This window comes from Crocodylus siamensis, chromosome 1 (genome assembly GCF_052110815.1).
Source record: "Crocodylus siamensis isolate JL-2025a chromosome 1, ASM5211081v1, whole genome shotgun sequence".
NCBI classification, from domain to species: Eukaryota; Metazoa; Chordata; order Crocodylia; family Crocodylidae; genus Crocodylus; species Crocodylus siamensis.
In genome coordinates this window covers 176819522-176831956 of record NC_143395.1, presented here as the reverse complement: position 1 = coordinate 176831956, position 12435 = coordinate 176819522, and the positions used below count along the sequence as shown (strand labels likewise).

The window sequence follows — 12435 nt, the reverse complement described above, 5'->3', positions numbered from 1 at the left end:
AGCATAAAGATAAACTTTTTAGGTAGAAGTGATATCTTTTATTAGACCAACTAAAATCATTATGAAAAACCTGTTCTTTGCAAGCTTTTGAACACACGTTCTTCTTCAGGCAAAAAAACAAACAAAATAAAAAAATGGAAAACGAAAAGAAATTAAAGATGGTCAGAAATCTCTCAGGAATGAAAAAAAGCCAGTTTTTGGAAAGCTGTCCTGCAAGAATGCAAATGGAGAGGACTTGCAGAGACAAATGTAAGCTGGTTCCCTGGTGTTTTCAGATGGAAGACAAGCTGTAGGGAGGCCATAAACTCAATGTTAATATTTAGTCCAGGCTGTTGAATTTGGCTCCTTTATTCTTTATGTTCTGAAGTTTACATTTCAAACAGCAAAATGCACTATCTTCTGTGTTTCAGGGATCTTTGCTGTAACCATATTAGTCTAAGCACAAAAGCAGACAAACTCTTTGGGTAGAGGCAATATATTTTTACATATTTTATATTTTTGGGTAGAAGAGATTATTATATCCAGGACCTCCACCTAACCCAGGAGGTGCATAGTCCCACCAGGGGAAACGCCTTGCTGAACTTGGTCCTTGCCACAGGCAATGACCTGGTGAGGGGTCTGAGATGGGAGTCCAAGATGGGTGGTTGTTCCTCAAGGAGCCTATCCTCTGAGCTCAAAGGGAGTCAGTCCCAATGCTCACCAAGTGGGGCAGGAGTGCTAAAAAAACCCATGGCTCAGCAAAGGCATCCAGGAATGCCTGAGGGCAAAAAAGGAGGCATAGAAAAAGTGGAAGCAAGGGGCTATCACCAAGAAGAATTACACCTCCATTACTCGCAACTGCAGGGAGGCTGTTAGGAAGGCCAAGGCAGAGATGGAGCTAGGGCTAGCAACCAGAATTCGGGATAACAGAAAGTCCTTTTTCAAAAACATAGGAAGGAAAAAGGTGGCACTGGGTTATATGGGGCCACTGCAGGACAGGCTTGGCAATCTGGTGACTTCAGCAAACGAAAAAGCTGACCTCTTTAACTAATTCTTTGCCTCCATATTACTGAACAGGGACGGGGACATCTCCCCCACTAGGATTACAGATGGGCCCAGGGAAGGCACCACCATGCCTAGGGTCAGGCATGACCTAGTTAGGGAACTTTTGGACGGGCTGGACATATTTAAAATCAGCAGGTCCAGATGCTTACCCAAGAGTGCTGAGGGAATTGGTAGGAGTCATAGCGGGGCCCCTGGCATGGCTGTATGAGCACTCGTGGGGCTCTGGCCAGGTACCAGAGGATTGGAAAAGGGCCAGCATGGTCCCCATTTACAAGAAAGGGAGGAAGGAGGACCCTGGCAATTATAAGCCAGTCGGTCTCACCTTGGTCCATGGGAAGACCTTTGAGAAAATTATCAAGGAACACATCTGCAAGGGCTCAGCAGGGAAGTAACGCTCAGGGGCAACCAACATGGGTTCACTGAGGGCAGATCCTGCCTGACTAACCTGGTTTCCTTTTATGACCAGGTCACGAAGTCCCTGGACAAGGGCATCATGTTGGCTGTTGTCTTCCTGGACTTTAAGAAGGCCTTTTACACCGTTTCTCACTACATTCTCTCAAAAAAATTAGGCGACTGCAGCATCAATGCCTACACAGTCAGATGAGTAGCAAAGTGGTTAGACGGTCGCACCCAGAGAGTGGTGGTGGACAGGTCATTTGTGACCTAGAGGGATGTGGGCTTGGTCCTGGGGCCTGTACTGTTCAATATCTTTATCAGCAACCTGGATGTGGGTGTGGTAAGCATGCTGTCTAAATTCACTGATGACACTAAGATGTGGGTTGTGGCAGGCACACTGGAGGGGAGGGACAGAATCCAGCTAGATGTAGACAGGTTACAGGGGTGGGCAGATGAGAATAGGATGGAATTCAACACAGACAAGTGCAGGGTGCTGCATCTAGGGAGAAGGAACCAGCAACACACCTGTAGGCTGGGGAACTCCCTTCTTGACAACACAGAGGCAGAAAGGGATCTTGGAGTCATTGTTGATTCCAGGATGAATGTGAGCCATCAATGCGAGGAAGCGGTCAGTAAGGCACTTTGTTGTGAATCTACAGATGCGTCACAAAACAGGTCCAGGGAGGTGATCCTTCCCTTCTATGTGGCATTGGTCAGGCTGCAGTTGGAGTACTGCATCCAGTTCTGGGCACTGTACTTCAAGAGGGATGTGGCTAGCATTGAGAGGGTCCAGAGGAGGGCCACTCGCATGGTCAAGGGGCAGCAGGGCAGGCCCTACAAAGAGAAGTTAAAGGGCCTGAACCTATTCAGCCTCCACAAGAGAAGGCTGAGAGGGGATCTGGTGGCCATTTACAAACTCACCAGGGGAACCAGCAAAAATTGAGTGAGGCTCTCTTCTCCCAGGCAGCACCAGGGGTTACTAAGAATAATGGCCACAAATTGTTAGAAAGAAGCTTCAGGCTGGACATCAGGAGGCACTACTTCATGGTTAGGGCTGCCAAGCTCTGGAATGGGCTCCCAAGGGAGGTGGTGCCGTCGCCTACCTTGGGGTCTTCAAGAGGAGGCTGGATAGATATTTGGCTGGGGTGTTATGACCCCAGCACTCGCTCCTGCCTGGGGCAGAGGGTTTGACCTGATGATCTGTTTAGGTCCCTTCTGACCCTAAGCACTATGGTACTATGATACTATATATCACTTCTACCCAAAAAGACATAAGTATGTACTTAAACTCATGCAGATGAATGATCTCCCACTGAAAATCAATGGGAGAACTCATACATGCAAAGTTCTGCAATAATTATGTGATGGCTGCCACATCAGAGATTGGACCGGGGCCTCCAGGGAGAATGACATGAGTTGGTCCAGTTGCAGGAGGAAGACTAATGCGCCTTAGCAGAGCACTGAGCAACACTCATATACCATGTTATTCAGGTACACAGGGCCCCTAGAATACACACTCACTAGATTTTTGTATCTAGGCTTAAGACTTTGCAGGATCAGAACCTACGGTTAAAAGGTGCCAAAAGGAGGTGATTTGCTGATTATGCCTGGCAGCAACTGAGCTGCCAAGTGTAAAATAAAAAACAAGAAGAGTCCCTCCAGTCCCCATAAGGATGATGTGGTGCTTCCTCATGCTTGTCAGCAGCTCATCACGACTCTGAAGAATGTACAGATAGAGCAACATATTTCAGGTAAGGGAACACCTACTGGGGCTGGAGAGACAGTGCAACAACTGCTGATTTCCAGCAAATTGATTAGTTTGATGATCAAAGTATCCTTCTTTTTCTAGATACCCATATAGTCATCAACACATTTTAAACACAGCACTATTGAGAATACTTCACTGTACATTCATTTTGGTCCCTTTTTGATCCTTTCAAAGATGTGTAGTTGTCTAGACAATACATAAAAAAGATGGGTTTACAAAAACAAGACTGACTGACTAGATCAAGAGACAGGAACTAGGCTATGTCCTCCCACGTGAGGAGCTGTGTCCAACACCTTGACTTCATAATGAACTGACAGTATTCCAGGACTTCCTGGGAAATATTCAGCACCCTGAAGAATCAGGCCTTAACAGCAGAGTAAAATAATGTATACCAAGCCTCATCTGAATAAACTAGCCTTGAAATCTTGCTTCCATGCAACTATTTTGAACAGTCTGAAACAGAAGTGATGGCAATGCGTGTCATATCAACCAAACCACAGTAATCTCTGCTACAGGAAACAAGACAAATTGACTTGGTGGGGGGCCAGGGAAGGGGAGAGAGACCATGGCATCAGTGCAAAGGGGCATGAAAAAATAGAAGTGGCTGCACTGCCAGACCATCCTCCTCTAGGCCACTGGCAGCCCAGCCAGTAACACTGTCCTATGAGGCACTGCCACTACAGGTACCGATGTGTCACCTTAAACTTCTGCTGTCTATTCCACTAGTGGCTAGATTCAGCCCCAGGTTGGCTGGAATAATGCAGTCAGCAGAAATTCCACAGTAAGATCCGCAAGCTGGCCGACACTTTCCAAAGAAGTCAGCACTGTCTGTGGCTGAAGCACGGATTCAGGCTGTTCCCATTGCAGATTCCACCAGTGGGGTTCCTTTGGATTCCCTAACTTTAAAAGTGTTTTAACCTGGTGAAAGCTTCTAACACTGTAGGCTCATTCCCCAATATGAACCATCCTGGACCACAGCCATTCCTGCTGGCACAGACAGGGGTACATTACATCACCTGTGGTAGTGGGTGTGAACTGAGCCCAGCAACTGCCACTAAAATGGGCACGCTTATAGGGAAATGCCCTCTTTGTCAAATCCACAGCACTCTTTAAATGGCGAAAGTCGTCTTAGGAAGAATAAGGCCCACTGGCTTTCTGGTTTGATTTTCATATACGGAAACCCAGCTCATTGCAATTACATGATACTGGAGGAACTACACAATGGCACCTCAGGATCTCCCTAAATTTCCTGCCCCAGGAACAACGAGAAAGAATTGTAAGAGGACTAATGGCTAAAGGTTCCTGGGCTGCCCTTGCCCCAGCTACCAGGGCATTACTGAGGACAACCAGGGAAAACAATTTTGATAGAAGAGAGGTACAGCTGCACCTACCTCTAAAATATATAATCTAGTTCAGACAAGAATTAAAAATCAGGAAAATCCTGTACCCTGCTACAGAAAAGGAGAAACTAGATGATCTCTTCTGCTTTTATAAACCATGAAATTTCCTCACATTACTCACAACTTTGTATACTCTAACTACTTAGCAATCCCCCCTCCACCCAAATGGATATCAGTTTTCACACCTTTTAAAAGCCCTCATAAAGAAGAGGGAAAACAACAGAGGGCAAAATGCAAAGCAATGAGTTTAAACTACAGCAAATTAGATTTAATCTCTCTCACAAAAATACTCCAAATGGTAAGAATAGTAGGACAATAGAACAAGTTGCCCAGGAAAGCTGCAGAATATCCTTCATTGGAGGTTTTCAAGAAGATGCTGAATAAATATTTGTCTGGGATGATTTAGGAATAATGCATCCTGCATTTATTCAGCAGGTTGGACTAGATGATCCCTGAGCTCCCTTCCACTTCTATAGTTCCAGGGGTTATTTTTATTTAAATTAAATATTTTTTTCATTTGAAAAATTAACTCATTATAATTAAAATGATGACAAAACTAAATACAAACAGTTTACATTTACTTTATTAAATTACCAAAATACTAAGCAGTATATGCTTTCTGTTGAAGTTTAAAAATCAAACCACTCAACTGGTACAACTTACAGACGTAACACTGCAATCAGAGTTTGCTGCTGTATTAAGCCCGATTTTGACCATAGTGGCCTCTTCTTCAGGTGCAAAGACAGGGAATTAGCCCTGCTGTCTACAAGCACAAAGAGATTTTTCCTTCATTTCAATTTATTCATCTATTTTGGTTCAGTTCATTCAGTCAAAAAAACTGACTCTGAGGGGCTGGGAAGGAAAGCTGCTTTTCTTTTTCCAAAACAAGGTATGAGGGGGATGAGATCTAATAGTTCAAAATCCTGAAGGACATGATAACCAGAAACAGTCAATTTTCAGGAGCAAGAGGAGGAAGGGGAAAAGGAACTAGCACCAGCCACCAGATCCTGCTCTGCGAAGCTAAAATTCAGCAGACTAGACCAAGACATAAGCCCCTTGCTTAACTAGAGTCCAGAGGGAGGGGGAGTTTGTTTGGAAGCTCTCTCTCACAATTCCTTCACTGTAAGCTTGCTGAGAGGAAAAACGTACAGGGAAAAAGGGGGCCCTTCAGATCAAGGAACAGCAAACAGGCTTCCACCCAGGTCCTGGTTTGGTGCTGGGCAGACAGAGGCTTGCAGATTCCTTCCAGTGTCAGCCAGGTGGGGGAGCGCCTGCGATGTGAGCAGTGCCTTCTGGTAGTGTCCCTCAGGGAGAAGGTAAGAGCTACAGAAAGAGGTAGCAAGGTTCCAAAGCATCCTCCGCCATGAGGACTTCATCGATTCCATGCTGGTAGAAACCTCTGGGAATGTGGAGGAAGGACTGCCAGAGGTGCTGCTAGAAGAGAAAGAGGGCATGGGATTCCCAAGAAGGTAGAAGCTTGTATCATCTGGCAGCAAGAAGTTGTCATGCCCATGTGCAGTGGTTTGTCTGGAGAACATATATGGAGCACTAGCAACAGAGGAGGAGGAACAAATTCCATTGATTGAAAAGCCCAATTCAGGAATCCCGAATGTGGGGAAGATTGAGACCACTGCCATAAAGAGGATGTGACAGGTGGTGGTGGTTTGAGACTCCCTTCTGCAGGGGATGGAGAGGTCTATCTGCTTACCTAAGTTTTTGTCTCAAGTGATCTGCTGCTTGCCTGGAGCCCAGATCCAAGATGTCCCAGAAGGATTACCAAGACTCATCCAGTCCTTTAACTACTACCCTGTGCTGCTCATCCCTGTGGACACCAATGATAATTGCCAGGGATGACCCTGAGCAGATCAAGAGTGGCAACAGGGCTCTGGGTGCAAGGGTGAAGGGGACGGAGGCACAGGCATATCTTCTCCTCAATCTTTCTGGTCAAGGGGAAGGGCCCTGGCAGGAACAGATGCATCCTGCAGATCAATGCGTGGCTCCGCAGGCAATGTCACCAGCAAGAGTTCGGCTTCTTCAACCATGGGATGTTGTTCCAAGGAGGAGGATTGCTACGAAGAGACAGGATCCACCAGACAAAGAGAGGAAAGAGCATATGTGCAGACAGGCTCTCTAACATAGTAAGGAAGGCTTTAAATTAGGTTTGCAGGGGGGTGGAGAACAAAGCCTTGAGGTAAATGGAGAAGTGCAGGACCTGGAGGAAGCAGGAGGGGGCAACAGGGGAAGTGTTCTCATACTTTCTGAGAAAGTAGGGCAATTGGCTAGTCACCGCTCAAGTGCCTGTACAGAAATGCACAAAGCTCAGGAAACAAGCAGAATTGGAAGTCCTCGCACAGTCAAGGAACTATGACGTGATTGGAATAACAGAAACTTGGTGGGCTAGCTCACATGACTGGAGCACTGTCATGGATGGGTACAAACTGTTCAGGAAGGACAGGCAGATCAGAGGAGGAGGAGGAGGATTTGTGCTGTATGTAGAAAAGAGCTTTATGATTGCTCAGAGCTCCAGTACAAAACTGGAGATAGGCCTGCTGAAAGTCTCTGGGTTAAGGCTAGAGGGCAGAGCACCAAGGGTGATGTTGTAGTGGATATCTGCTATAGACCACCAGACCAGGAGCATGAGGCTTTCTTCAGAAAACTAGTGGATGTTTTCAGATCACAGGCCCTAGTTTTCATTGGGTACTTCAATCACCTTGATGTCTGCTGGTAGGGCAATACAGCAGTGCACGGGCAATACAGCAGTGCACGGGCAATCCAGGACATTTTTGGAGAGTGTTGGAGACAACCTCCTGGTGCAAGTGTTGGATAGACCAACTAAGGGCCATGCTCTTCTTGACCTGCTGCTCACAAACAGGGAAGAATTGGTGGGGGATGTAGAAGTGGATGGCAAGATGGGCAGCAGTGACCACAAGATGATTGAGTTTAGGACCCTGACAAAAGGAAGAAAGGGGAGCAGCAGAGTATGGACCCAGAACCTCAAAAAAACAGATTTTGACCCCCCTCAGGGAACTGATGGGCAGGATCCCCTGGGAGGCCAGTCTGAGGGGGAAAGGAAGCCAAGAGACATGGTTGTATTTTAAAGAAAACTTACTGAGGGCACAAGAACAAACCATCCTGATGGGCAGGAAGAAGAGCAGATGTGGCAAGCGACCAGCTTGACTTAGCAGAAAACTCTTTAATGAGCTTAAACACAGAAAGGAAGCTTACAAGAAGTGGAAGCTTGGACAGACAACTTGGGAAGAGGATAAGAATATTGCTCAGGCGTAGAGGGATGAAGGCAGGAATGCCAAAGTGCAACTGGAGTTACAGCTAACAAGGGAGATGAAGGGTAACAAGAAGGGTTTCTACAAGTATGTTAGCAACAAAAGGGAAGTCATGGAAAGTGTGGGTCCATTACTGAATGGGGGAGGCAACCTAGTGACAAATGAGGAGGAAAAGGCTGAAGTACTCAATGCCTTTTTTACTTTGGTCTTCACAGGCAAGGTCAGTTCCCAGAGTACTGCACCAGACAACACAGTTTGGGGAGAAGATGAGCTGCCCTCAGTGGTGAAAGAACAGGTTAGGGAATGTTCAGAAAAGCTGGATGTGTACAAGTCCATGGAGCCAGATACAATGCATCTGAGGGTGTCAAAGGAGTTGGCTGATGTGATTGCAGAGCCACTGGCCATAGTCTTTGAAAACTCGTGGGGATTGGGGGAGGTCCTGGACAATTGGAAAAGGGCAAATATAGCGCCCACCTTTAAAAAAAAAAAAGAGGAGGAGGAAGATCCAGGGAACTACAGACCAATCAGCCTCACATTAGTCCCTGGAAAAATCATGGAGCACGTCCTCAAAAGTCCATTTCTAACCACTTGGAAAACAAGAAAGTAGTCAGCATGGACTCACCAAGGGCAAGTCATGCCTGACCAACCTGATTGCCTTCTGTGATGAGACAACTAGCTCTATGGGTATGGGGAAAGCAGTGGATATAATATACCTTGACTTTTAGCATGGCTTTTAATACAGTCTCGCACAGCATTCTGGAAAGCAAGTTGAAAGAAATATGGGTTGAATGAATGGACTGCACAGTGGATAGAAAGCTGGCTGAAGTGCTGGGCTCAATGGGTAGTAATCAATGGCTCAATGTTTAGCTGGCAGCCGGTATCAAGTGGAGTAATCCAGGGGTTGGACCTGGGGCCAATTTTGTTCAGTATCTTCATTAATGATCTGAAAGATGGGATGAAGTGCAGCCCCAGCAAGTTCGCAGATGACACCAAGCTGGGGCATATAGTAGATACACTGAAGAGTAGAGCTAGGATTCATGGTGACCTAGACAAATTGGAGGATTGGGTCAAAAGAACCATGAGGTTCAACAAGGAGAAGTGCAAAGTCCTGCACTTAGGATGGAAGAATCCCATGCATCACTACAGCCAAGGGACTGACTAGTTAAGTAGTAGCTCTGCAGAAGAGGACCTGGGGGTTACAGTGGACAGTAAGATGAATATAAGTCAGTAGTATGCCCTTGTGGCCAAGAGACTAACAGCATACTGGGCTGCATTAGTGGAGCGTTGCTAGCAGATTGAAGGAAGCGATTATTCCTCTCTGTTATGCACAGGTGAAGACACATGTGGAGTACTGGGTCCAGTTCTCCTCCCACTGTAGAAAGGATGTGGACAAGTGGCAATAAAAATGGTTTGGGGGCTAGGGCACATGACTTCTGAGGAGAGGCTGAGGGAACTGTGTGTATTTAGTTTGAAGAAGGGAAAACTAAGGGGCGATTTAATAACAGCCTTTAACTACCTGAAGAGTGGTTCCAAAGAGGATGGAGCTAAACTATTCTCAGTGGTGGCAAATGACAGAACAAGCAGCAATGGTCTAAAAATTGCAGCAAGGGAGGTATAGGTTAGATAATAGGAAAACAACTCTCAGTAGGAGAGCGATGAAGCACTGGAACAGGTTATCTAGAGAGGTGGGGGAATCTCCATCCTTAGAGGTTAAGGCCCAGCTTGACAAAGCCCTGGCTAGAATGATCTTGCTGGGGGTGGTTCTGTTTGAACAGGGAGTTAGACTAGATGGCCTCCTGCGGTCCCTTCCAACCCTAATTCTATGAATTAGCAAATCAATTTTAAATGTAAAATGCATTTATATAAAGATTACTTTTTAGATATTCTCAGCACAGTTGAGGTATTTTATGTAACTAATAAAAAGACAGTTTTAAAACACTGTTTTTGCATTTAATTGAATTTCATTTCCATTCAAATAAAAGTGTGACAAAAAATCATGAAGGAAAAAAAATCATTGTTCATCATTTTCTAATATAATAAAAAATGAAAGAATTCAAGAATTCAGAATCTGTATAAGTGCATGCTAAGCTACATAATTGCTTTAAAAATGTGCATAGACATTATATATCCTCCTGGTTTGCAAAATGAAGTTCCTGGTCTCATGCAAAGACTATATTTATTAACATGCTATAATGGTTACCAGCAGTTTCCAATCAATGAAAATGAACCTTTCTTTAAGAAAATGAATTAAAAGACAAATACAAGAGAAGATTAAAATCAAATTTATTTAAAAACTGTTGCCTGCTTGCTGATTTAAATTATTATCAAAACTGGTGACTTACTTCACTTGGATTAAAACAAAATCCATCCTGCAGCTTACTTCAGCAAACTCCTTGATTCTGGTCTGCTACTGACCTCCTAAAGCCTAATAGCACATGTGCTGCCTGCCTCTCACCTTGTGCCATCTCCACTTCACCACCCACCCACTGCAACGCAACAAGTACCAAGAGATCACAGGAGTCAAATGAAGAGAATGTCACCTGACTGCCTGCCTGTCCAGCAGCTGCACATCAGGAAAAGCTTCCCTCCCACCTGTCATGACAGTTACAGACAAACTGGCCAGAAAAATAGCAGAGGGTCCCTGGGAGGCAGGGAAGAAATCCTGGGCATTTTTGTGTTTTAGAAGAGAGAAAGACTTGTTCAAAGATCCATACAACGCAATGATTCCAGCTAATAATCCCATCCCACAGCCTACTAGATGTTAAACAGGAGACTTATTGTATTCACTTCAATATAAGATGATACTGAATACAAGATGACCCACTACAACTATTAGATTCTATATACGGAAAATATATAGATTTGTTATAATTTTCCAGGTAAAAACATCTAAGACAGGATATTCAGTCAACGCTATCTGAATACTCATACAGGCTATACACAGATACATAATAAAACATTTAGCAATATATCTCACTATTCAGCTTCTAGATACTGCACGAATACTGTAAGTATACATATAATAGACTGAGGCCCAATGCTTTGAATTAAAGAACTCCTAGTCCTCAGGACTACAGTCACTGCTTGTGCTTTCCTTTTTTACTCTTTATATTTCCCTCATTTTGGACAATAAAAATATACTCCTCTGCTCAATCTAAATTATAGTCACTTTACAATCCATTTTAATTTCAGGTTCTACCTTTTTAAGAACAGCCTTGTATTGGAATTAATGAACATCCTGCTTCTCTATAATGCCTCAATTTGTGAAAGTTCATAGCAAGAGAAGTGATTAAGTAGAACTGACACCTAATAGTAATCTGCTGAAAAAATACATCTTTCACGTGTACCCCTACTCAACAAAAACAGACAACGCTGAATTTTGCCACATTAATAAAAACAAAGCTTCTTCACTTTTGTACAACCAAACTAGCATTTAGTTCTCATAGCAAAAGATGGTAATTTTACATTTGAACATCTCTCAGTAATTCAAACATCTCCTTTGTCCAGATGGAATTAGATTCTTCCCCAGCAATTGAGTTTACTGGTAAAGAAAGGAAAAGGAAGGAAAAAAAAAAAAAAAAGGAAAAAGGAAAAGACATTCAGGTGACAGAGTGCCAGAACAAAAATGTGTTGTCCTGGAAACTAACTCTTAGCTTCACAGGCTACAGTATGCACTTCCAAATGGCTATTGATAAATGTTTACTTGGGTATTAAAATATCCTCTATTTACTTTGGGTTGCAGAGTTATCACAAAATAGGATGATGTAGATCCCTTTCTGCAGCATCTCTTTTTGATTTGAGACTTCCACATGTGTCCTTCCTCATAGATCTGTTTCTCTGTATATATTAGTAGGATAATGATCAACACACTGGACTAGCACTATCCAAGTTATTATCAAAGCCAGGATGATTAGACATCTTGTGATGATACAACTCTGAGATCCAAAATTCCAAAATAATCTACTTAGTCATTTCTATGCTCTCAGCAATCCAGTGATACATCTTTACCCGCCAAAGTACATATTTTCAACAGGTTTTAAAAGATAAGAGATATCATTTTCCATTTCAGTACTTTGATATAGAAGTGATAAGAGAAGCGAGCGCTGATGCCCAAAAGCTAAAATTAGATTTTTGCTTGAATATATTCAAGATGTTCTTTATCCACCAAGCTCTCCAAATTATTCACATACTCTGTTGTAGCAACTGGTTGAAAGATAGCATTCAGTATATTGATTGTAGAGAGGATTAGGTCTCACTTTTTTAATCAAGTTCCAACAAGGAATAAAATCAAAGAATTTTGGAGAAGACACTGATTCTGGTATCTTCTGCTGTTAAGTTAAGACTGCAGAGCCTTTGGTCTTGGTGGTTGGAGATCTGGTTAGGAAAAAAAAACTCTGTTGGAATGCTTTGTTTTTATGTTGCATTATCTTTATGGATTTAATAATATAGTAAAAAACTACAGCAGCTCAAAGATATCAGCAGATAAGTCAAATGCATTAAAATAGACAGTCAAACTACAATCACTGAATAGAAAATGAACAAGGTT

The 12435-nt window shown here is 43.6% G+C and overlaps 1 protein-coding gene across 6 annotated transcripts in view; it reads right to left on the bottom strand.

Moving 5' to 3' along the window:
* The window catches only part of CCDC85A (coiled-coil domain containing 85A), a 178426-nt gene that overhangs the window by 145584 nt on the left and 20407 nt on the right, over positions 1 to 12435 (bottom strand). For 2 of the 6 annotated variants that reach the window (XM_090049902.1, XM_090049882.1), the window contains one exon: positions 5316 to 12263. The exons of the other annotated variants lie outside the window; for them this stretch is intronic. Coding sequence is in view for 1 of the 2 variants with exons in the window: in XM_090049882.1 (XP_089906008.1) it covers positions 12226 to 12263 (38 nt within the window). In the remaining variant the exon portion in view is untranslated. Of the gene's footprint in view, positions 1 to 5315; positions 12264 to 12435 lie in introns of those variants that run through there. 6 annotated transcript variants of the gene reach the window in all.